Source organism: Octopus sinensis, unplaced genomic scaffold, assembly GCF_006345805.1.
Source record: "Octopus sinensis unplaced genomic scaffold, ASM634580v1 Contig18647, whole genome shotgun sequence".
Classification (NCBI taxonomy): Eukaryota; Metazoa; Mollusca; class Cephalopoda; order Octopoda; family Octopodidae; genus Octopus; species Octopus sinensis.
Window position 1 is genome coordinate 36,876 of NW_021835962.1, and position 24,259 is coordinate 61,134.

At 34.8% G+C, this 24,259-nt stretch overlaps 1 protein-coding gene and 1 non-coding gene across 2 annotated transcripts; one reads left to right on the forward strand and one right to left on the reverse strand.

Annotated features, from left to right (window-relative positions):
- Positions 1-8,717: 8,717 nt before the first annotated feature.
- Positions 8,718-23,063, forward strand: LOC115231496 (DNA-directed RNA polymerases I and III subunit RPAC1-like). Its single transcript, XM_029801512.2, has 4 exons — positions 8,718-8,870; positions 9,433-9,615; positions 21,751-22,150; positions 22,281-23,063. The coding sequence occupies exons 1-4, from the start codon at positions 8,718-8,720 to the stop codon at positions 22,439-22,441; spliced, it is 897 nt and encodes a 298-aa protein (XP_029657372.1). The 3' UTR covers positions 22,442-23,063.
- Trnah-gug lies at positions 11,189-11,260 on the reverse strand. The gene has a single exon. It is a non-coding gene; the product is annotated as a tRNA-His (tRNA).
- Positions 23,064-24,259: the final 1,196 nt, after the last annotated feature.

Below are 24,259 nucleotides of genomic sequence, written 5' to 3' on the forward strand. Positions count from 1 at the left end.
AATCCACTTTGCAAGTTTGCCTTTAATTCTGACTAGTGCATGTAACAATAAAGAAAAGCGGAAACAAGAAATATCAGAATAAATAATTAGGTTAGTTAATGAATACCGTTAGAATATTTTTTCAGTTACATTCACTTGGGCAGATCATATTATTAGGGATCGGGTGGTCACAGAAGTTGCAATCTAATGTGAGTATAAAAACACACCAAATGCTTCTTGCATAGTTAGTGTTGTCTCTTGATTTTGATCTAATTTTATTTCCACACTGTTGTCGGCTAATAAGATATTTGGTCCACTCATCACTGTAGTAATTCTTTTATGAGAATAACAAAGTATACAGTGTGGGTTGGGATCCGTTTGTGAAAATGCACACTTTCTGGTCTTTATAAAAACTACACAGTCAGTAATATAAAATACTAAAGCCTGGCACGACGACTGATTTTTGGCGACTGAAAAATGGTATTTGACGGCATGTAACTTTAATGTTAGAATAAGATTTGTACAGATATGATAATGCGGCTAGACGTGCAAAACTATCTACATTCACGTAACGAAGGTTATCACAGTCATACAAAACTCTAATAATTCGAAATATTTGAATATACATATAGGATAATTCATCCAACCCATCAAATGAGTTGTTTAGTATTTTCTTCAACGAATCTCCAACACACTTACTAGTATTAATAAAATATTGATTACAATTTTTTCAAATTTTCTAGATGGGAGAATATTTCTCCATTAGGAAATGTAACGTTTCTCTTAATGTAAATAAATGATGAATCTCCCGCAGCATTTTCTCCATTGAAAATACAGTTGTATAAATTAAGAAATCTTTTAAAATAAGCAATTCTTCAATAACCTTCCTTTCAAATCACAGTCTTTTTGGATCACTAAATGAATAAAAAGTAGGACAAATGGAAGCATTTTAATTAATGCTGATATTTTATTGTCAATAACTCAGTGGTTAGACATTGAATTGATATATTTATTAAACTTTTTTTTTATTAAACTGTTTTTTTAATATATATTACTTTGCACGTATATTTCGAGGCGTAATGAAAACAATATTTTTTAATCCTGGTTGTACAAATATTTCACCTCTCGAGCATTTTGGAGCAATAACTGAACACTTCTATCAAATCAGTAGATAAATCACAATTATTTATAAATTGAACAGGAATTGGCTAACTTAATACTATTTATAAGATACCGCAAATAAGAAAATTTTTGAACTTATATAATGATAAGTCAATGACAAGCACATTATCTGTATAAATCCTCTCCCTAAATCAAAATCTTTTAGAAAAGTGAGAAAACTGTGAATAAACATTTGAAAAAAACAACGAATGTGGACAAAATGGATATTAACTGCAATTGAGAGACTAATCCTGGGAAATGTTGAGAATTAACATGAAGTTTCTCTAATTTCTTTAATAAGAAAGTAAAAAGGAAAGAAATAAAAAAATTAAGAATTGAATTTTGATTCAATACAACCTACTACGTTTTTAAGTAAATTTATGGCATTAAAAAATTATTTGCTCATTGTTTTTCAAAATTATTGATTTTATTTTTTCAAGCTGACCAAGAAATTATAAGAAAAAAAATATGGTCAATTTGCAAAGATCGAATGTATTTTTTTGTTAAAAGTTATAAAAATATAAAAAAAAAACAAAATGTTGATTCCATTTTTTAGATTGCTTCAACATATATTTCTATCGTTTGATCACATACTGGAGAAATGATCAAGTATGCACTAAGCAAATTGACAGCCACAATTACGAACATTTTCAATATGGTATTTGAGACACATTCACCTTTGAAACTTGGGGATGGAATTTAATTCCTTTACATAAACCAGGACATTTCCAGTGCGTATGACACTGTCAATAGGAAATCGTTGTTGGACGTTATTGGGAGTTTTCTTGATGAAGATAGCACTAGGCTTGTCCGTTTCCTACTTTCTAATACCGAATTAACTGTACGGGTTACAAACGAGTTCTCAAATCCTTTCGGGACAACAATTGGAACACTTCAGAGGGATTCTTATCTCCGGTTCTATTCATAGTGTACCTTATTAAACTGTTTTTGTTAATATATTTAAATTTCAAATTAGTATCAGTTAATTTCAATTTTTATATTTTTTAAATCTTTGAAAACTAAATTATTATATTTCTGGAGTGTATCAAAAGATGTTTTTTGCGTGAAATTTTCTAACTGCCGTTTTTTAAATTTATTGAACTTAGTAAATTTATCTGTTATATTCTAATAGTTTGTTTATTATATTTCTATTGAAGTTATTTAACTTTATTTTCAGGATCATCAAAAGGAATGTTTAGTTGAAAAAACGTGCATTTTCGACACCTTCTTCTCTTTTCACGATCTGGCCGCCCAACTGAAATTGATGAAGGACAGTTAAATTAACTTTTGCCTGAAGATTCAGGCCAAACAACAAGAGAATTGGCAGAAAAGATGAACTGTCCTCACACGTGTATAGAGAATCGTCTTTACCAAATGGGAAGTAAAAAATCTTCTTTTATTGCATGACAATATCTGTCCTCATATCGTAAAAATAACCAAGAAAACTTTTCAAACACGGCTGAGAAGTGCTGCTGTACTCGCCCTATCTGGCAACTGCAGATTTTCGCTTTTTTAGGTCACTTTCCAATACTAAGCGTGGGTTTTTGTTCAACAACAAAGCATAATTGAAAGCTTGGTTAGACAGATTTTTTGAGTTAAAAACAAGATTTTTATTACAAAGTATTGAGAAACTTGTTGAACACTGGGGAAAAATTATTGACACGAATGGAGAATAAATCATTGATTAAATAGTTTTTAGTTCTTATTTTTAATTTAATTTCAGTTAATTATTGCATCTTGTTCTAAATTGCGCATAAAGTCTATTAGGAATTTGTGTAATATACTTTAAAATATTTTATTATACACATATCTAAACGTTGAATCACAAATGTTGTGTTTTTCTGAAGAAAGAACAATTTAACATTTGATAATTCAATAACATTATTCATTATTAACTGTATTTTTTATCTTGTGAAAGTCGTCGTCAATCTTTGAAAATCACATTTTGAAGATTTCTCTATTCATCCAAGAATTTTTGAAACTGCATAAAATACTGAATTTTTACAATCCAAATATATGTTAAAATATAATAAAGCTAACTTTTCATACAACAAAGTGATTTGTATTTTCCAATAACATTCGGTCTTACGTTATTTCCTGTTGCATTACATAGATCTGAAATTCTCTCTTTACAAACAAATCCTCAATCTTCCGCAAGTTTGACAGTATTACCGGAAAAACCGGATCTACAGAAAAACGTGGATAAGATCCTTGGAGTTTATTTACACGGTAAATTAACGGAAAAACGTGAATTAAAACTAAATTATATTTTTTTTATTATGTGCGAATGCTTTAAATATTTGAATAGTATAATAAATGAATTTCATGGCGACTTTTCGGACATTACTTGATGAATTAAATTTTGATATAATATTGAGTGCAATGTTAAAAAAACGCCGCATTTTTCAAAATAATTAGGTTCTGATTGATAGACACAATTGGGAATTTAAAAGAAATTCAACGTCCTTCCAGCTAGAAATAAACTCGTCTGCTAAAAACTCGTAACTTCTAGTTTTTTGCTAAAAATATTCCCAGACTAAAAATTAACTTCCAAAGCTATAAAAATTAAATTATTTTGACACAAGAACATCTTTTTTCTCAGAAAATGAAAGAGATTTTGCGGAAAAATATGACATTCCAATATCTTTTGACTGGAGAGATAAAAATGTAGTTACAAATGTTAAAAATCAGCTTAATTGTAGATCATACTATATATTTGGCACAGTTTGTAAATAAATAATTATTCTCCAGATTGCCAGTCTAAAAGGTCAATATGCGATTAAGCATGGCAAGTTGGTTAGTTTTAGTGAACAAAACGTGCTTGATTGCTGTGAGTATTGTGAGTGTAAAGGCGGACGGGGAAGATACGTTTTTAAATATATCATTAATAATGGGGGAATCAGCACAACTGAGCAGTATCCTTATCTTGGAATGGTTTATAAAAAAAAGAATGCAGATATAAAAACAATCCAATTGTGATCACAGATTATGTTGATGCTTACTATTCCGAATCAAAGACATTAAGAACTTTGCTGAAAATTGGTCCTATTGGGACTACAATTTATATTCCAAAATATTTTCATTTTTATTCAGGAGGTATAAGTGTGTAGCATTATGAGAAACTTTGATGATCATAAGTGTGAATACTCACATTTAGCGTGTCTCGTTGGATTGGCCTACAATGCCCAATCAGCCTGACCAGGACAAGTGCATCAATTCGACAGGATTCAAAGAATAATTCAACTGATCCACGTGATGTTGACTAAAATACCCAATTCGGAGACCGTGATTCACCACCAGGGTCCCCGATGTTGAATGATCCACGTGATGTTGACTGCAACATTTTTATCTTGCTTTGCACTAATGATGCTCTTTTGGCATTATAACGAAATCGATCAATAAATTCATAATAAATTTTGGCGCCATTTTTAAACTTGAGTGGTTTTCCGAAGTGCTTGTTGTGACTCAAATTCTTTTTGCTGGTTAACCAAATCTCTTTCCCGCGTTTTCGTGAATGTTTCATAATCAGCCTTGTAGTGAACCAGCTTCAAGTCCTTCATCAAATAAATGTCAGTGGCCACGTTGTTCAGGAACGTTCTGTCGTTCAGGAGGTAGGAGGAGGTGTTTTCCAGTTTGACTTGCTGTTCTAACAGATTTGACCTCTCCGTGTCAGCAGAGAGCACACAGTCGATCACTCTGCTGTTGTCTCCAGAGACTTCCTGCTCAGCATGCAGCATTGAGACATGACCAGAAAATTGTAAATCTCGTCTATAAATATATTTAGTTATTTATATTGATTTAAATATAAATAAATTGTATTTAAAATATGTTCTTGTGTGACCACGTTTAATTAATACATTGCAATGGCCTTCATTCGAGTAGTCTTCCCCACACCATTCCTCCCAACCATATCTCCTTCCCTGCAGAAAAAGGAACTTTAGTAAAAGTACAAAATTCGTGGACGCTGAGGTTTAGACTGACGATATCTCTGAATCCACGACAGAACGTTCAGACCCTGGGACATCGTCGTCTCAGGCCGATCTTGCGGGAAGGATTGAACCTTTCAGAAGGATCTCCCTCGTTTGGATCGGCGATCACGGGATTAACTATAATTAACTGGCTTGCCCGTATTGGTCTTTAAATAATAATAATAATAATGTCAAACACTTCGAAAACTGCGACACCCACTATATATACGCAAAAACCAAAATTAAAGTTGGAACAAGGCGTAAACACAACCGAATATATGACTCAACCAAAAAAGGAATGACATCTTGAAACTCGGGACACTTCTAAGTCAATCCCGGGACAACCACCATGCAACATTTAAAAGCAAAACTGGAGGATCTCCATCTTAAATCGAAAACGACGACTAAAAAAAGTTTAAAAATTTATTGGAACTGGTGACGCTCGTTATGGAGGACAGTCACCAAAACTTGAGGAGATGAGTGTTTTTACGCTTATCAACGCCCGGTCAATTCGGAAACGGGCTACGGAGCTAACCTACTTGGTTAGATCGGTAAACATGGACATATTGGTTGTTAATGAAACGAAGCTTAAGGGAAAGCAGCATCACAAAATCCATGGTTTTCAGTCAAACAAAATTTGTGCGAACTGATTACATTGAAACTACTAACATCCCTGGATGGATATCTGTAGGAGTACTCCAAAGCAATGAAGAAATATCCAAATCTTATTGAAGAATTTTTCCAAAATAATGAAGGAGGAATTTTAATAGGAGACCTTAACGCAGAACACACATCGTACGGATGTGCTAATACAAATCGGACGGTCATATACTCCTCTGATTATCGGAGAACTGCGGCTTTAGTGTTTTGACCTCACGAGAACCAAACCATTTCTCTTGTTATGGAGAGGATTGTATTGGAGTTTTCCTTGTATCGGCTGATCTTGTTCATCAATGCAGCATACCAAGAATTGAGATAAACATACAAATTGAAAAACTTGATAAAATTCTCAGAGAAGCTATACTGGACTTTCTCCGATAATCTTCAATCAGAAAATACATCATGTCAAATACTAACAGAAAAACCCGGATAGACGAATCTTTGGGAAAACTTATAAAATGGAAGGGAAACCTTGAAAAGAAGCTAAGACGATGCAGTGACCCCATAGATCGTATTCGGGATAAGATTCGTACCGTGAAAATAGAGATAAATGATGTCGCAAAAAACATTCAGACCTTGCTTGGAAGAGTCAATGCTCGAAACTGAATAAGAAAAACCCTCATTTTGGAAGGTTTTCAACATACTAAGTAATATGGAGAACAAAGGTGAAGAGATCCGACTAAAAACAACTGAAGGAATAGCTATCCCGCTCAAAAAAGTTCCCTCACATTTGCAAAGTCAACTGGCAAAAGTTCAAGAGGTGGATCTGATCGACATGGTTCCGAAAGAATTTATATGTGAGGCACAGAGAAGTCTGCGAGCTAACTTGAGTTATACGGGACCACTGTGCAGAGACATAACGTTGGAACAAACGTATGTTGCTATTATGAGCTGCAAGAACAATGCACCCGGCCATGACTACATTCCAATTACTGTATTCAAACATGCTCCAATTATTCTCCTACGATGCTTGACCGCACTATACAATGCAAGTTGTAGACTTGGATACGTACCGGACTCTTGGAAAAAGTCAATCGTACGTATGATTCCAAAGCCTGGAAAAATGAAGGACCATGCAGAGAACTATCGGTCAATAAGCCTAATATGCTCAGTCTCTAAAATTATGGAACAGATTGTCTTCACAAGACTTTCGATCTTTGTAGAGGAATCAGGTGCACTTGCAGTGGAGCAGTGGGGATTCCGATGAAAAGATCCTGTGGAGATTGTTTCGGAGAACTCCATCTCGCTTAGTCTTGCTAACAATACAGCGACTATTGCTATCTGCCTCGATGTCTCAAAAGCTTTTGACAGCGTATGGCACCTGGGCCTCTTGAAAAGTGTCGCCAAAATCAAACCCGGGTCTAGAACGGTCAATTGGCTGAAGAGCTATTTATCAATGAAGAGGTCATACATATACGATGCGGAAACCGTTTGTCGGAATCTGTCGATCTCAAAAGAGGGGTACCTCAAGGCTCGGTCTTGAGCCCTCTGCTTTTTAATATTTACGTTGCTGATATTCCAAAACCGAAAGATCCTACCAGTCGTCTCATGATCTACGCGGACGACATACTAATAACGGATCCTTCGTGGAAAAAAGACATCTTGTCGAGGAAATTAAAAGGATACGTGACAAGAGTGGAAGAGTGGTGCATATCAATAGGACTGACACTCGCAAAAGAAAAGTGCACCGGCATTTGGATTGCAAAACAGGGAGCTAAACGAAAACCATCGAGAAACCTCTATGGGTTTACAGTAACGGAGAACCTGAAATGCCTTGGGGTTGAAGTTGGTCCAAAGGGTTCTTACTTCAGATACATCGACTCAAGGAGAAGGAAATGCGCTCAAATTCTCAGGAGCATAATTCACTTCTACTTTTGTCCGGAAACGTTTTTATATGTTTATAAAACGTGCGTCAAACTATTGCTTACCTACGGGTTAGAGAAATGGCATTATCGCTAAGCTCGAAAAGACGAGACGATATGCCATCAAATTGGTAAATGAACTCCAGCTGGACCAACTTATTCCTCAAGAGATGGAAAACGTGACAATAACAGTTGGAAGTGTTTTTGAGAAAGCCTTTTCCTCTCGAATCTCTAATTAAAAAAAAGAGGGAAACAACGGAGAAGAGGCATACGTTGTCTCATTAACTTTCTCTCTCTTTTTTCGGCTTTTCCGTTTTAATAAAAAAATTCATTCATTCAATGTTTTCTTGAGATACGTCGTTGTACTAGACCAGGGGTTCTCAACCTTTTTAGCTCATGGGCCAAATCGATAATTAAGAATATCTTTGCGGGCCGCACAAAAAATATTTTATGTTATTAATGAAAAGAAGGCTTTAGTAAGTAATAAAAATCAATGCGAGACTTGATTCTGTTTGGCGTCTATTATTTTGTCGAAACAGAGAGTAAAAGTCGAACACGATGTTCGTAAAAGTTGATTTAGGTGTCCATCAGTCAATCGATTTCGATACTTTGTTTTTATTTGCGTTAGTTTGCTGAAAAAAGCTTCACATGTATACGTTGATTCGAAGACTGATGCATTTTTTTGAGCATTATCGTCCAAGTTCGGATATTTCAACTGCGGAATTCGACCCCAAAAATCCAATTGTTCACTTGACTTAAATCGCGCGGTAAGTTGTAAATCTGCCTGCATTTCAATTAGTTCCAGTTGATATATGTATTTTTCCTCCCTTCAAAAACGAAAAATTTTTCCTCCCATTCGGGGTTAAATGCACGATTTTCATTAATAATTTTTCTACTTCGTTTAACACGTTTATCAGACATCAAAACAATATTATTTAAATATTAATGTACAAAATATTTAATATAAAAACAAAAAATATTTAATATTTTTTTATAATTTTAATCGGGCCGCGGTTGAGAACCGCTGTACTAGACTTTCTATTAACAAAAAATTTTTATTCTTCGCTATATTTCTGACAACCCGTCAATGTCTGGTTCCCTAAAGAGCAATTTTATCCGATTCAACAATCATTTCAAAGTCTCTCAAAATGAAAAATCCATTACTGATTTCAACGACATGATCAATTTGAAAATTCAACAATATGGATTGGATAACGTCTATAATGCTGATGAAACCGGTGTTTTTAAAAGGCAATTTCTTCTAAAAGTGTATGTACAAAATCAAGGCCTGGAATAAAGTTGTAGAAGGATCGATTTTCATTATTAATATGTGCAAAATGTTCCGGAAAAGATAAAAGAATGCCATTGATGATAGGAAGATTTAAAAATCCTAGATTCTTCAAAAATTTTAACTTTGGAAATTATGTTACGTACACATATTCGAACAAAGCATAGATGAACACTGAAATTTTATAATAAATGACTGACTGATTTTAAATTTGAGCTGGCTAAGAAAAAAAGAAAAATTTTACTTGTGACTGACCAATCTCATCAAATCATAGTCACTTTGAAGTTTATAGAAATTCTTTTTTTCCTCAAAGAACATTTTCATTGTTGCAACCAATGGATCAGGGAATAATAAAATGTTTTAAAGCTGAGTTAACAGATTTGAAAATAAACAAAATAATAGAAAAGATTGAGGCAGGAGAAAAACTTCAGAATGCAATTAATACAATCACCCTTAAATCTGCTGCGCAATTTACTTTCTTTGCTTGAAATAACTTAACTCCCACAACCATTAGAAATTGCTTTCGGCATGCACAGTTGATGAAGAAATAGATAACATTAACAAAGATTATGAGAATAATTATGAAGAATTAATTAAAAAATGTGAAATCAATGATGCAATTTCTTATGATAGATTTCTTGAATATGGCTATATTGAAAATGAAGAACTAATTGAATTTTTGAAAGGGCAATCTCGAGTAGATAAAAAACCTCAACCAGTACTTGATTTTATTTAATGACTAAAATTAGGAAACAAGTGATGAGGAGGATTATGTTAAAAAAAAGTTGAGCTATTGGAAGCATTTAGAGCACTAGAGACCATTAAAACTTACATTTCTTAAATCAAAAATTCAAATATTGATCAATACGAAAATATTATTTATCTGCTCATTACACACAAATGAGGACGACCACCGCCAACAAAACACCCACAGTACATTATGCATTGTGAGTAATTGAGATGAGTTGGGGTAATATACCACAGCACCCGCTAAACCAGCACGTATTACATTGATTATCTGAAATAGTATATTGGAGTGACCTTGTCCATGAATGTGCCGCCATATCGTTTGATTATTGCAATATCTTATTACTTTTGTTGATTTTCAATAGAGAAAACACGCGGTCATTAAACTCCCAGTTTATGAACCCCACAACTGTGGATCGTTGTCCTTTCAATATAAGGCTGTTATTGGAAATGATTTAAAAGATTGTTCATGGCAATGTTGTCCTATTGCTATTAGTTTTTAGTGGTTTTAGATTTGTGGAATCAATGAAACGGTAACTTAAGTGAGGTCTGAAGTAGTGATTGGCGTCTAGAATTCCATAAGCAGCAATATCAAGACGGAAATTAGTAATCGTAGGTTTACTAGAATATACGGAAATTTTAGCGAGATTTGTTGTTTTGATGATTGACGTGATTGCAATCCTCTTAAAAAGGTTACTCTGCTGAGTGGCGAACAAAATCAAGAAAGCATTATTAGAAAAAATTATTTTCTATCATGAATTGACAGAAGTATCAAATTAATGGACGGTGTGTACGAATTGCAGAACTCTTTTTCAACCTCTTGTTTTTAATTTTCTTAAAAGAGGTTTCAGTTACTTTCAAAATTTAATTTCATAATTTCTTCTCTATTCTTAAAAATCTGTGAAACTTGAGAATGAGAACAGTTGAATCTTGCAGATGGAGCTTCCTGTATTTTGCCAATTGGACACAAACTTCCCTTAGCCCCTTGCAGTTGATGAATTAAGAGTGAAGATATGGGCATGCAAATCTGAAATTGTCCAAGATAAATGCGACGCAATACCTGAAGGAAGAAATGAATGTCTTTATGAGTCTCTCCAGAGCATCAAGTTTACAAGATAAAAAGCTGATAGATATATCATAATTTGACTATTAATTAATGGTTTCATTTGCGTGCTTCATTTGTGACCTTCACTACCTCAAGAAGAGTAATTGAGTAATTTCGATTGTCATGAACAAATATATCTGACTTGTTATTCGACAGCATTATCAGTCGGGAGGTTTGTATCGACTCGGATTACCACAAATCATTTATTATAAAGAAAACCAATTCATCGAATCTCTGTCCTCGTGCTCCGGGAATACGCAGTGCGGCGTAGTTGAGCTGATCGATAGGCTATTGAATACTCTTTTAGCCACCTACCTAGCTAGCATTTAATTTTTTCCTGAAAACTAGATATTATTTCATTGTTTGCCAGGCTTACTTAGTCTTTAAATGTAAAAATAATTTTGATATAAATAAAATATGCCTACGCCGGGAGTCGGACCCGGATCCCCTCGGCCACAACGAGGAATTCTAACCGCTAAACTACGTAGGCCTTTTTTATATTTCGTTTGTCGCTATAATAAACTCTTTATTCGTTTTAATTTAATTTTCAATGACATGTTAAACCTTTTGTGGAAATCTTATTTTTTAAACATCAAGTGTGTTGATCTTTACCAGCGCATACAAAGCTCTTTAATAAAAGTTAAACATTGTAAGACTTTATATTTTTTCAGTATATTGTTTAGAATCCACATAAGAATGAGTTATTGAGATTTATAAGACATTTAATGACATGTTGTAGTGACTTGTAGAAACATCAGTTTCTTATAGAAAAAGTTAGTTAACTATATTCAGAAGTATTGTAATGCCCGTAAATAGTTATTAGTGTCTTTAAACTAATCGATCCGAGACCACTGATTCTTTTAATTTTGTTAATTAAAAAATCAAAAAAGTTATGACTCTGGCAAAAACGTTAATATTTAGATGTACTTGAAAAGAATTTACTTCAGGATACATAATTACGTTGCTGATTACTTAATTATGCTTTCTGACATGTTTCCGGAATTCAGAAAATTTTATCATAGTATAAAATCCCAGGAAACGAATGCTATTGAGGCTACCGTAATGTTCAAATACTTTTCAGACAATTAAATGCTTGAAACTCCTCAACTTATAGAGGATCAAATTTATACACGGAGTTGCAATCCTTCTTATCAAGACTATATTCTGACCGATTTTTCAAAACTCGTTGAAGGTCGATTTAACGAGAGCCAACTTTCGAGATTGTGGAGGTAGTTCTGCAGTTTTGTACTTGCCGTGTTTACCTCACGGCTCCGGGTAGCAATTACAATGTCGTCAGCGTATGATAATACGATTGAATCTTTGTCGTTTGGTAGCGGGAGATCCGATAAGAATAAGTTAAAAAGAGCTGGTGAAAGGGGTGAGCCTTGAGGGACTCCGTTTGGAAAATATCGTGACATCGATCTTGTATTGTGTCACGGTCCACGAGTGTGCCTATGCCGTAGGCGTGCCTCCATCGCAATTTTTTTCCGTTTTTTTTTGTAAATCGGTGCATCTATTATCGATTAGTCCTAAATCATTATTTATTTAGTTTTTTGTTACTTATTGGAAATATTCCAATGTCGGTGATTACAGCAACAATAAAAATACTGAAAGTATCACAATTTAAATATTTATATATTTCCTGATTTTATAAAATATGTTTTTAATAACTAATATATATAAAAAAATTGAGTAAAAAATTTTTTAATTAAAAAAAATTTATAAGGATGGATTGACCCTAACTCTAACCCTAAGGATGCATTAACTCTAAAACCTAATCATTTAAAATTACAAAAGAATGTTTTTATAATTATTTTAATTGTGAAAAATGTTTTTTTACCAAAATCCCCTCATCATTCTCAACTTCATAGTTGTCGCCATTCTGTTTCACAACTTTTGTCGCATGATAAAATTGCAACTTTATCCCAAAAGCTAACCTAACTTCAACCTTATCCCTAACCCTAACCACAACCTTATCCCTAACCCTAACCACAACCTTATCCCTATCCCTAACCACAACCTTATCCCTATCCCTAACCTTATCCCTAACCCCAACCTTATCACTAACCCTAACCTTTTCCCTATCCCTAACCTTATCCCTAACCCTAACAAAAAAAAATCATTATTTTTGAAAGCCGACGATAGCGGACTCTTTTCGATCGATCTATGTCTTCCGTGAATTCTCCGAATCGTTGATAATTTTTGATTAAATCAGTTTCAGCATTCCAGAGGGTAACCTTCATGCCCACACAAAAATAGTAATTAATAGTATTTTATAATTTTTACAAAATAAATATCTATATAATAAAAAATAATAAATTAGTTTTAAAATTGCATTCTATGTTGTTTTATGCCAAAAGACTCTAGATTGGAAAAAAATAGTTGATAATTTGGAAAAAAAATTTTAAAAATCGGTTTAGCAAATAAAAATAACCCACCAAGTAAATTTTTATGAAAAAAAATTGCGATGGAGGCACACCTACGGCATAGGCACACCACTGGACCGTGACATATTGTTTTGTTGGATCCTGCCTCTTCGGCCGCTAAGGAAGTTAGCTAGCCACTTTTTCAGTTTTGGGTGAATTTCACTAAGGTATATTTCCCTGGTCAATATTTTCCTGGGAATGGAGTCAAAAGCCTTATGGATATCCACTGAGCATATAACCGTTTTTGGTTATACGGTTTGAGCAGATAGGCCACCTGAGGTGAAGTTCGTCAAAGTGACAAGGTGCGAAGTGGTTGATTTACCACATTTAAATCTATGTTGAAAATCCAAATCCGCGAGATATTGTTTGATGTGGTTGAGTATAAGTTTTTTCCAGAACATTGGATAGGACACAGAGGAGAGATATTGGCCTGTAGGACGCCGGGTTGTCTGTTTTTCACCTGAATAGTAGGAATTCCATCAGGTCCACAAGAGCCAGTGCTTCTTAAATTTCTGATGGTCTGAGACACCTCCTCTTGGGTGAGGATAATCATGTCCCGACATCTTCGAGGTTTCAACGACTTCAAGCATGGTCCATCATATTTCCTGTGGAGGATGTTGCTGATCCCAGCGTAGAACTTTATCAATTTGTTGGTGAAGGGAGCCGCATTATCCTCGCCCGATTTAAATCTCTCCGGGTTTGTGAATCTTCTTAGGGATGCCCATACTTTTGTTAGAGGGATGTCCAACTACCTCCACAATCTCGAAAGTTGGCTTTCGATAAATCGACTATCAACGAGTCCTAAACAATCAGTCACTACGCTTCTCACTTCAGCAAGGAAGCTTGGGAAACGGTGGTGAACTTATATTTAAACAACATAGGACTGGATGTATGTCCTAGTTCCTTCTTTAATGGATAACTTATCCATATGACTTTTAGAGAACTTTGAAACAACTCCATCCCATGTCTTTAATTAAAATAATCTTTAATTTTGCTTCATAGAGAATCAACAGTTCATTTGCAAGCAGGTCGTGAAATTTCTCTATTTCAGCTCGCTTTAAACGATCTTGTGAGGTAATGCCTACTTTGATTTCGACATTTTGTGTCGACATTATGGACACAACCGAATGTCCTTTCAATTTCCTGCTTCGTCTAATTCCATACATTCGCCATAAGTGAAAATAGATAAACTAAATCACTTTATTATGTCTTTGGGGATAATCACTGTTTAGCATCCTACCACACCGCGTGGATAGATTTTCCACAGGCTGCTTGCTTTTTTGCAATGTACGCATAATTATCCTGTCAATACAAAAAACAAATTCCTATTTCGAAAAAGACAGTAAAATGCCTTGTTTTGTGGACCATTGTTCCCCTTCAATAGCTATTGCGAAGAATTAGATATGTCGAAATTAGATTTCTCCATAAATTTATACATAACCGAGTTTAGTGAATTGATTTTATGATTTAATAAAAAATGATAATCCAAGAGCGAGTTATTGAATCAATCTTTTCATTGAGGACGTTTATAGACTCTGTTCTTTCTTATTCTAATCAACAGAGAAGCTTTTAGTCTCGATTATGGCGTTGCTGAACTGGAATTTGTGAATTGTCCATTTCTAGTGACACAAAACACTATGAACATTATTGCAATTTTTTTTGGGTTGTGGGATTAATAAAACAAGAAAGTTAAACTAGTTAAAAGCTTCACGAGACCCTTGACCAGCCTCGCGAATAGCAAAACCATTCTCTCGGATCATAGCGATCGTTCCAAAAGCTAGATGACTCTCTCGAGTCGCGTCTCATCTATCATATCCGTCGACCGAGCAAGCGAAAGAAGCGAACCGTCTTGGGGCCGAAAATGCCAAAAGAATCCAAAGCGATTGGAGTAAAAAACAAGTTTGGAAGGTGACCGTACTTGAGAAACTTGTGATTTTGGCCTGCCTTGATACGTGCCCGGGATCCTTTTTCCTAAGGGCAGTAAAATTGGCAGAAAAGAAAATTTCCCGTGCAAAATCAGGTAAAGAACCGGAGATAAAATGGTTTCACAGGTTGGTATTTGACCGTAATAATCTCCGTCCAGCTTCAGCGGTGACAGGACGAAAGCTTTCGAGATCACTCAGGGATTGACAGTGAGAATAAGAGAGCACGGCTGAGATGTGAAGTCATTGGGCTGATAAGAATGTTTTTCTCTAAGCGAATTCAAAACGGTTGATGTCGACGATAAAAGAAAACTTGTCAAAACGACAAGCCCGACACCACGAGCATCGCCATCCATGACTTTGCTATTTACTTTTCTGTAAAGATAGTCGTCATCATTCGCGGCTGCAGGTGCATTATTGAGGTTATGCCGGAGAAAGGCTCTAAATTAGCAAGATAGGCCTCCAGTAAGAAGTAAACTTGAACAACTTAAGCCAATCAGATTGTCCATCTAAAGCCAGAGCATCATTAATTCCAGTGGACAAAAAGGAACCTGCTAAGATATAAGCAGCTTTAGGGATTCTAGGCGGGATTTGCCTGAGACGGCGGAGAAGTGTGATTGATTAGAGAACGAAGGAGATATAGTGCGTCCCAGAGATAGAATCATAAAAAGGGAAGGAATCTGGAGAGTGGGAGACACCAGGAATCGAGGATGAAGATAAGGACCAGAAAGACAGGTGTGGCAGACCTATAATGCAATACGTTCCGGAATGCGGGAAACACAGGAAAAATAAAAAAACAGGATGAGCAAGATCGGCCACTCTTTCTTTTGGTAACTACAGTCCGACCCCCAAATGGGGCACCAAGTGCCCCAAAATGCGGGGGTGCCCCAAAAACAGGGGTTTGTTATTTTTTTAAAAATTAAACCATTAATAAACATCAAAAAACATTTTTACTAAAATATTCAGTTATTTTCTTTTTATTTGTAGAGTTTGTCTGATATTGTTCGTCAATTTCAGCCGAAAATCAAAAAAATCTCGGAGCATACTTGGTGCAACATTAGAAATTTTTTCTTCTAAATTGTTAAGCAGATCTTTTGTTTTTGCTACGACATTTTCACTATTTTCGGTTTCTGAATATGTATCATAAATATTATTGTTCATGTCTTCGCATTCTCCATCAATTGTTTCGTTAACAACTTGATCTAAATGTTCATCTGTTAGACAGTTTTTTGTTGCATAAGAATCACGGTTCCTGTCGATTTTCTTCCAACAATTAACAATACTTTTAGCATCTATTTTCTCCCATCCTTTTGAAATTAGCATCATAACCTGACGCAAATTTAATTTACCAATAGAATGTGTAAAATCGTTTTCGAAATCTTGAAAACATAAAAATTCCATTAAGAAAGAGGAATAATAATCTTTAAAAATCTTGATTATTCCCATATCCAAAGGTTGTAAATAGGGCGTTGTATTTTTCGGCAAAAATAAAAATTCGATGTTCGAACATTCGGCAGTTTTATGGCATCCCGCATTGTCAAGTATTAATAATATTTTTCTGTTGTTTTTGCAAAACGATTCATTTATAAGTGTAAGCCAACTCATAAAAGTCTTTCCAGTCATCCATGCATTTTGAGAAGATGAATACAATAACCCAAAATCTTGAACATCAAAATTTTTTAGACACCGAGGTTTTTTATATTTTCCAATAATCAATGGATTAAGTTTTTCCCCGATTAAACTGCAGCATAGAAGAACAGTGAGTCTTTCTTTCCCTTGTTTATAACCAAAACACGGTTCGCCTTGTTCAACAAATGATTTTTGAGGAGTTCTTTTTATAAAAAGCGCAGTTTCATCACAATTAAATATATTCTCAGGTCCATATTTTAATACTTTCTGGTCATATTTTTCAAAATAATTTTTCACATAAGATAAATCACATGAAGCTTTTTCACCACATATTGACTTGAATTGAAGTTCATGCCGCAATTTAAATCTATCAAGCCACCCATTGGAAGCTTTAAAAGAAGTAAATCCAATTTTTGAAGCTGTAACTAAGGCAATTTTTTCAAAATAGGGCCTGAAATCGGAATTTTATCTACGCGTAGTCTTTGAAATATTTCAAAGACTTGATCATCAAATTTATCTTTATCGGCTTTAAATGTGTCATATTCCTCAGAAATAGTATTGCCGTGTTGCAAGAAAGGTACAATATTTCGTTTTATTCTTGATATTGTTCCTTTACTTGTGTTGTACTTTTTCATTAGTTGCCTCTCAGATAAATTTTTCTTCAAAATTTCTTTAGCAATCTTCAATTTAGTTTCGTAATCCATAACCACAACAATAAAAATATAAATTGAAAATAAAACAAAAAATAATTAATTTATTATAATTTTATTTTATTTTTAATTCCTTATAAATGATTTTATGGTGCCCCAAAAATTCCATAATTTTTTATCGATTTTTATTTTTTTTCTGCCAAAATGTACTTTTGGAATAAAGTGCCCCAAATTGCGGGGGTGCCCCAAAATCCGAGGGTGCCCCACCCCTGGGGTCTGCCCCATTTTGGGGTCGGACTGTACGTTGAAATTATGCAGAGGCAAACGGGATTGAAAGTAGGATGAGTGACAGCCATGCAACAGAATAAGATCGGGACGAATAATGGATAGAAAAGATAGTTGAAAAGAAGAAAACGATTTTTTGGACAGAATAAAATGACAGCACAACAATGCGATAACACATACTCTAAACTACACAAGAATTATGAACTACTAAACGGATAAATGCTGACCTGTGTGTTTTAAGATGAGTGCAGATTTATAGTTGCGGATTCTTGTTTTTTTGAAATGGCATTTTGAACAAAATCATTTGCCAGTTGCATAAAACAGCTGGGGTTACAGCAACTTGATACTTTCTTGAATTTATTATAAAGATGGATTCTGCAATGTGAATTAGATTTCTTAATGGTTTTCGATTTTTTGTCACCGCTCTATTTTCAGCGTCTTGGACTTAATGTCTAGAGACTGGGTGCAAGTGGAAGAAAATATCAGGGACGCCCGCGTATTGCAGAACTGGAGGTGCGGGATTCGGATCTTAAATCAATCAACCGGACGCCTAAAAGTGGGAATGATCTGAATGCAATGAGCTTGGCATTCAACAGAGGAAAATGGAAAAGGATTGTCGAGAAAATCGTTTCAAGTGGCGGACGTGTGGAAACGTAACTATTATGTTTCTACGGCAGTTGCCAATAATAATATTAAAAACAAAGAAAAATTGCTAAATACGCAACTCTTGGACAACGGCATCGTTTCATTACAATAACTGTGAAGACATCTGGAGTAATTGGGTGTTTAGCGACTTCTTTGATGAAAGAAGTCGGAGGAAAAGTCCCTATGCGACGTGGCGAGCCATTATTGTTTCAACAAATCGGCAATACACACTCCATGGTGCATGCAATCGTAAGTTGCTTTTAACCGTGTCCTTTAAAATATTATTGCACATAAAAAAATTTAATAAAATGATAATTGATGTAGTAATCGATCATTTTATTCTTAATATCTAAGTTGCTGCTATTCCTCTGTCAAGATGGCTTTACCCCTCTTGCCTTCCTAATCTGAGCCAATTAAGCCCAGGCTAACAGTCGGTAGTCTCTTTCCCGACAAATTCTTAATCGACCGAACTTGTCGGAGGCATTCGTCACCCGCTTGTCTGAATTCTGCAAATCTAAAGTTGTCCATCTCGAATTCCTACATTGGTCAGGATCTAATTAACCAAATCTTTGGATCTAGCAATTGAGCGTGCACTAGACTCAAATTCATCCGAAGATTGGTGCAAGTTTTTCTCTTTTGCCTTCGTTTGTCACGGAGGCTCTCCAAATCGCTATCGCGATGGAAACACGTCCGTCTCACAGCATGTTAAAAAGAGCTGAAAGTTATACGACAATACTAAATTCAATTTCAACGCCATTTCTTTCCAGGCTGTAGAAAGGCAGCTTCGCGCTAATCAGAACATTCAGGACATCACCCAAATGGTTTGTAGCAACCTCATGCAAGGCGACGTACTCACTGCTATGCGTGTTATCTCATCAAACTTAACAATTTCACCTCTTTCGAACAGAGTTCTCAGCCAACTGCGCTCAAAACACACTGCTGCATAGGTCGATTTATCATAAACTCCAGAATTGATCACTGGATTCGATTGTAGCGTATATTCCGTCACTGCAGCCGAAATAACTCCTGCCCTCAGTTCTTTCCCTTTAGTAGCAGTGGGGGTATTGATGGTATGAAAGCCATCCACCTGAAAGATCTGCTCTCTACGATAACTGCTGAGGCAGGGAGGCGCCTGATTGTGACAATCACATGCCTATGTACAAGGATTCTCTCGGGTGCAATTCAACTTTTTGCAAGGGATTTACTTTTTTCCGCAAACCTGACAGCTCCCAACAAATGTGATGATGGAATATGGCCCATGGCTGTTGGGAACGTCTTTAAACGCCTGGCGGTCAAAATTATTTGTCGCTCTGTTCTTCCCGAAGCAAGTTTAGTTTTAATGCAACCCTAACTGGCTGTGGGTGTGAATGGAGCCTGCGAATCAGCCGCTCATGGTATAAGGCAGTTGGCTTTGTCTGGTACCGTTATTATGTTTGAATCGGGGATTCAACAGGGCGACTCATTGTGGCCTCTTCTGTTTTCCCTTGGAGTTAATCATATCGCTTGTCAATTGTCTTTTGAATTAAATCTTTGGAATCTCGACGGCATCACATTTGGCGGACATTTGGAGGTCGTCAAAAATTGTCACAAAAATTAGTCAAATTTTTGTGAACATAAAAATATTAAATTTAATATTTTTACATACATATTAGAATTTCATTAATCTAATTTAGTAATTTTTTACATATATATTTAAAATTCTTTAAAATGAATAAACTACACGTTCTACAGTTGTTAGCATGGTGGAAAATCGAAAACGCCTGTCATTTTTTCAAAAGAAGGAAATAATCGAATTTTATCATAAAAATAGACATTACACACAGCGCGATTTATCCCTTTATTTCAATGTTTCTCTGGGCTGCATAAACAAAATTTTGAAAAATTCTGAAGGAATACTTAATGTTCTAGATGACCAAAAAAAGAAGTGGAATACAAATCAAATAAAAAAGCATGGATGACATATGGTTATTTCTCAGAATGGCTCATAGAATTGAACCAAAAAATGATTTTGCAAAAAAGAAAAATTCTAATTCTACTTGATAATGCGACTGTACACTCACGTGATTTAGAGTTCAGTAACATCGAACTCTTTTTTTCCCTCCAGATACAACATCGAAGTTACAACCCTTTGATCAAGGAATAATAAAATCATTCAAAGACAGGTATAGACAACTCCAATGTGCACACTTGATTGAATTTTATACTAATGATGACAATGTAGATCACGAAAAAGTTACGGAACAGTTGAAGAAATTCACTCTATTGAATTGCTTGATATTCATAAATCAAGCTTGGTTAGAAGTGTCGGAATTAACAATTACAAATTGTTTCAAGAAAGCATTTGAAAATGCGTTAATACAGAACCTGACAGAAATAGAAGAAATAGATTATGAAAATTTTTTGATTCATGAAAATGATCAAATTGACGACGAAAACTTTATACAAAACTTTGCGAGAAAACTAAAACAGCAAGACCAAGTTGAAGAGGAAGATGAAAAAATTTATGTTCCGACACTATATGAAGCTAGTGAATATGCGAAGGCGCTTGAATTATGGTTTCTTGAAAATGATTATGAACAAAGAGGAAAAGTATACGAAATACAAAAAATTTTAAGAAATTATCAAACTAATCATTCTCAAAAAATCACCGATTACATGATTAAAATCTCTAAATAATCTTTGTAATTATCTTAATAATAAAATGGTATGGTGTCTGTCTGTGTGTGCACACCAACTTCAAATTGGCAAAGTACATATAAATTGTCAAAATCTTTTCCCCTTATAATTAGCCAATAATGGGGAACAAGCTTAAAATCATGAACTCCTCCAAGAATCTTCCACCCAAAAATCTAACATATCAAGAATATCCTCGATGATGAGGTCCTTAAAACCTTCCCCCCAAAAAAAATTAAAAAAAAATTTTCTGCATTTTGGTTAAAATGAACAACTACGATGTTCTCGACTTACATGATGAGGTCCTTAAAACCTTCCCCCCAAAAAAAAATTAAAAAAAATTTTCTGCATTTTGGTTAAAATGAACAACTACGATGTCCTCGACTTACATGATGAGGTCCTTAAAACCTTTCCCCAAAAAATCAAAAAATTATTTTCTGCATTTTATTATTAAATAAAATTTAAGGGCTTTTGAAGAAAAGGGGGTTAGTTTTGTTTTTTCTTTTTCCTAATTTTCGTACTCATTTTATTTTTTCTGTCAACATGAAAAATAGTATTTTAATAAGAAAATCCCCTGAGTTTATATCTTTATTTTATCTAACGTTTCTTAATTATTTATACTAATTATTTATAAGTATTAAAATTATCTTGTAATATATTTCATATAAAATAATAAACCGTGATTCTCATGTCTTATTTGGTGGACGATTCTGGTGTAAATACAGTAAATACTTATTAAAAATAATTCAGAATTTATTTGACAAAAACTTGGAATTGAAACGAGATTTCGATTACTATAAAAATAATCTGCGTATATCAATATCGAAGAATCTCCACGACGAACTCGAATTCGACTTAATCGAGTGCGATGTTTCCATTGCTAACGCTCTGCGGAGAATTATGATGTCGGAAGTCCCCACAATGGCCATCGAGAAGGTTTTCATAACACAAAACACGTCCAATGCAATCCCCGACCAAGTAATTGCACATCGTCTAGGTTTGGCTCCCGTATTTGCGGATCCTGACTTATTCGAGTACAGCAAAGGTCTCCCTTCCCTTCTCAACAGCAGATCCCCTCGTTGCCGACGAGTACTCCACACTTGTATTCAAATATTCGAAAGTCTGTCGCAGTCTGAACCCCAAATCAAATGCACATGACTTTTGGGATGGATCTGTGTGTATGAATTATTCGCGAATGTTTTAGTTAGTTCTGGACTACTGAAATGGGTGCCAATTGGAAATCAGGCGGAAAGAGTATGTTTAGTGATATATTTGGGTAGTTGGCCGGACAGGAGATAAGAATGTGGGCAGCTCTGCCTATTTCCCGTCAAACACTCGGAGATGTGAGATTGGCTGTGTTGATTTGCAGGAATTGGATTTGTTTGTCCACTGTGTGAAGGGAGTGGGGCTCACTCATGCAAAGTTCTCGCCAGTGAGTTAGTCTGGTCGTGTCATGACTGCAGCCACGGCGTATTATCGGATGATGCCTCAGGTGGAACTATTGAGACCATTTCGTGGGGAAATGGCTGATCGACTGGCGGGGTTGTTCCCTGCGGGGGTGATTGGTGTCAGAGGAGAGGGAGGGCAGCGGGAGGCGTATGTTGACGACGCGAGGAAGGACTGCGGGGCTATGAATGTTTTGAGGGATGAAGAGGTGAGGAGTGGGGTCAGGATGAGCAGACTTAATTCACATTTTTTGTGTACGTTTGTGCATTATTTGGCAGTTTATGTCGAGTCGGTGGGTGTTATTCATTCACAGGAGATCTTCCGTCGGGCTTTGCGAGTGCTTGTGGACAAATGTGACACGCTTTTGAATGCCTTTGATGCCCTGTGACTCTTTCTTTTTATTAAAATATGTTTTTTATTACTTTCGAGAGAGGGTCATTCCTCTCACTTTATTATGCTCCTGATTGAATGTCCAATTCTAGTCAGAAGGCGATGTCAAAGTCTGCATTAGTGCAGTTGGGAATGTGCTTAGACTCCGTTGAGTTAATGTGTAGGAACTTTTAATGTAAGTAAGTTTCCAAAGAATTCAACAACCACGAAATTTGACGTATTTCTGGACAATATAAGTGGATGAGACTCGAGATAGAAAACTCCTTTAATTCCAGCAAGTTTCTTTCAAAATAAGAAAAAGATCAAAAATTAACAAAACTACAAAAATTTGAAGAAATAATAGGAATATGTCTATGATTTAGTTAATAAAGAAAAATATATAACATTAAACTCAAAGACGTAGTTTACAATGTTTGTGTTTATTATCCATGTGACTTTCTACTTTTTGGAGAATTAAATTAACATTCATATAACAAAATGCTTTAATTATTTTGATAAGGATAAGAAGGGTAGCCAAGCATGAAAACAACAATAGTGTCATACTCCGACTTGTTTATGTGGGAGTATTTTAGAAAAAAGGTTATTTTGACATTTTTTTAAATTTGTTGTTGAATGATTTTCTAATGTAACATGATAAATTTGTATGAAAACGTAACGTGATAAATTGAGTTCTCGTTTTTTAATCTGGACAGTTATATTGTTTTTGAATTATCAATTTTAAATCATTCCCATTTTAAAACATATAATTATAAATTAAATATTCGAGTTTTTATATAAAATAATTTGTAATAAAATTACGTAAATTTTATTTAATATTATCATAATCAAAATCCTTTTCGACTGCTAAAAAAGACTAAAATATGAATTTTTATAAGGAAAGTATCAAATATTAAAAACAGCGAACTCTCTTCCATATAATCATATAAACAAATGAGGGTGACAGTTCTATTTAAAAAGAGAAAAAGGGCAGAAAAATACACGTTTTATGAAGAAGTTTGGGCAAAATATCCCCTTTGTCAATTTTACGAAGAATTTACGCCTACTCAGTGCTTCTCGAATGAATATGAGCTTCCTCTCAATAAATATTATGACGACATCATACAAACGTATTTTCAAGAATATGAAACATCACAGACTAAAAATTGTAACAATTTTCCACGATTGAGTTAAGAAAAGAAGTTTTTCGTAAAGATAGAATTTATTTTCTGTATGCCTCTTTTTTCCTAATATTTTTTATTATTCAAAAATAATTTTTTAAATAGATATCCGAAGGAGGAAAAACGAAGCTGAAGAAAAAACGGTCAGCTTCAGGTAATTAATTAAATCTTTTTTGTGTGTCGCTTTTTTGGCTGCTGCTACTCGCCTGCCGCATCTCCGCCTGCCCCATTTCCGCCAGTGGTTTGTCTAATCAAGGTCACTAAGC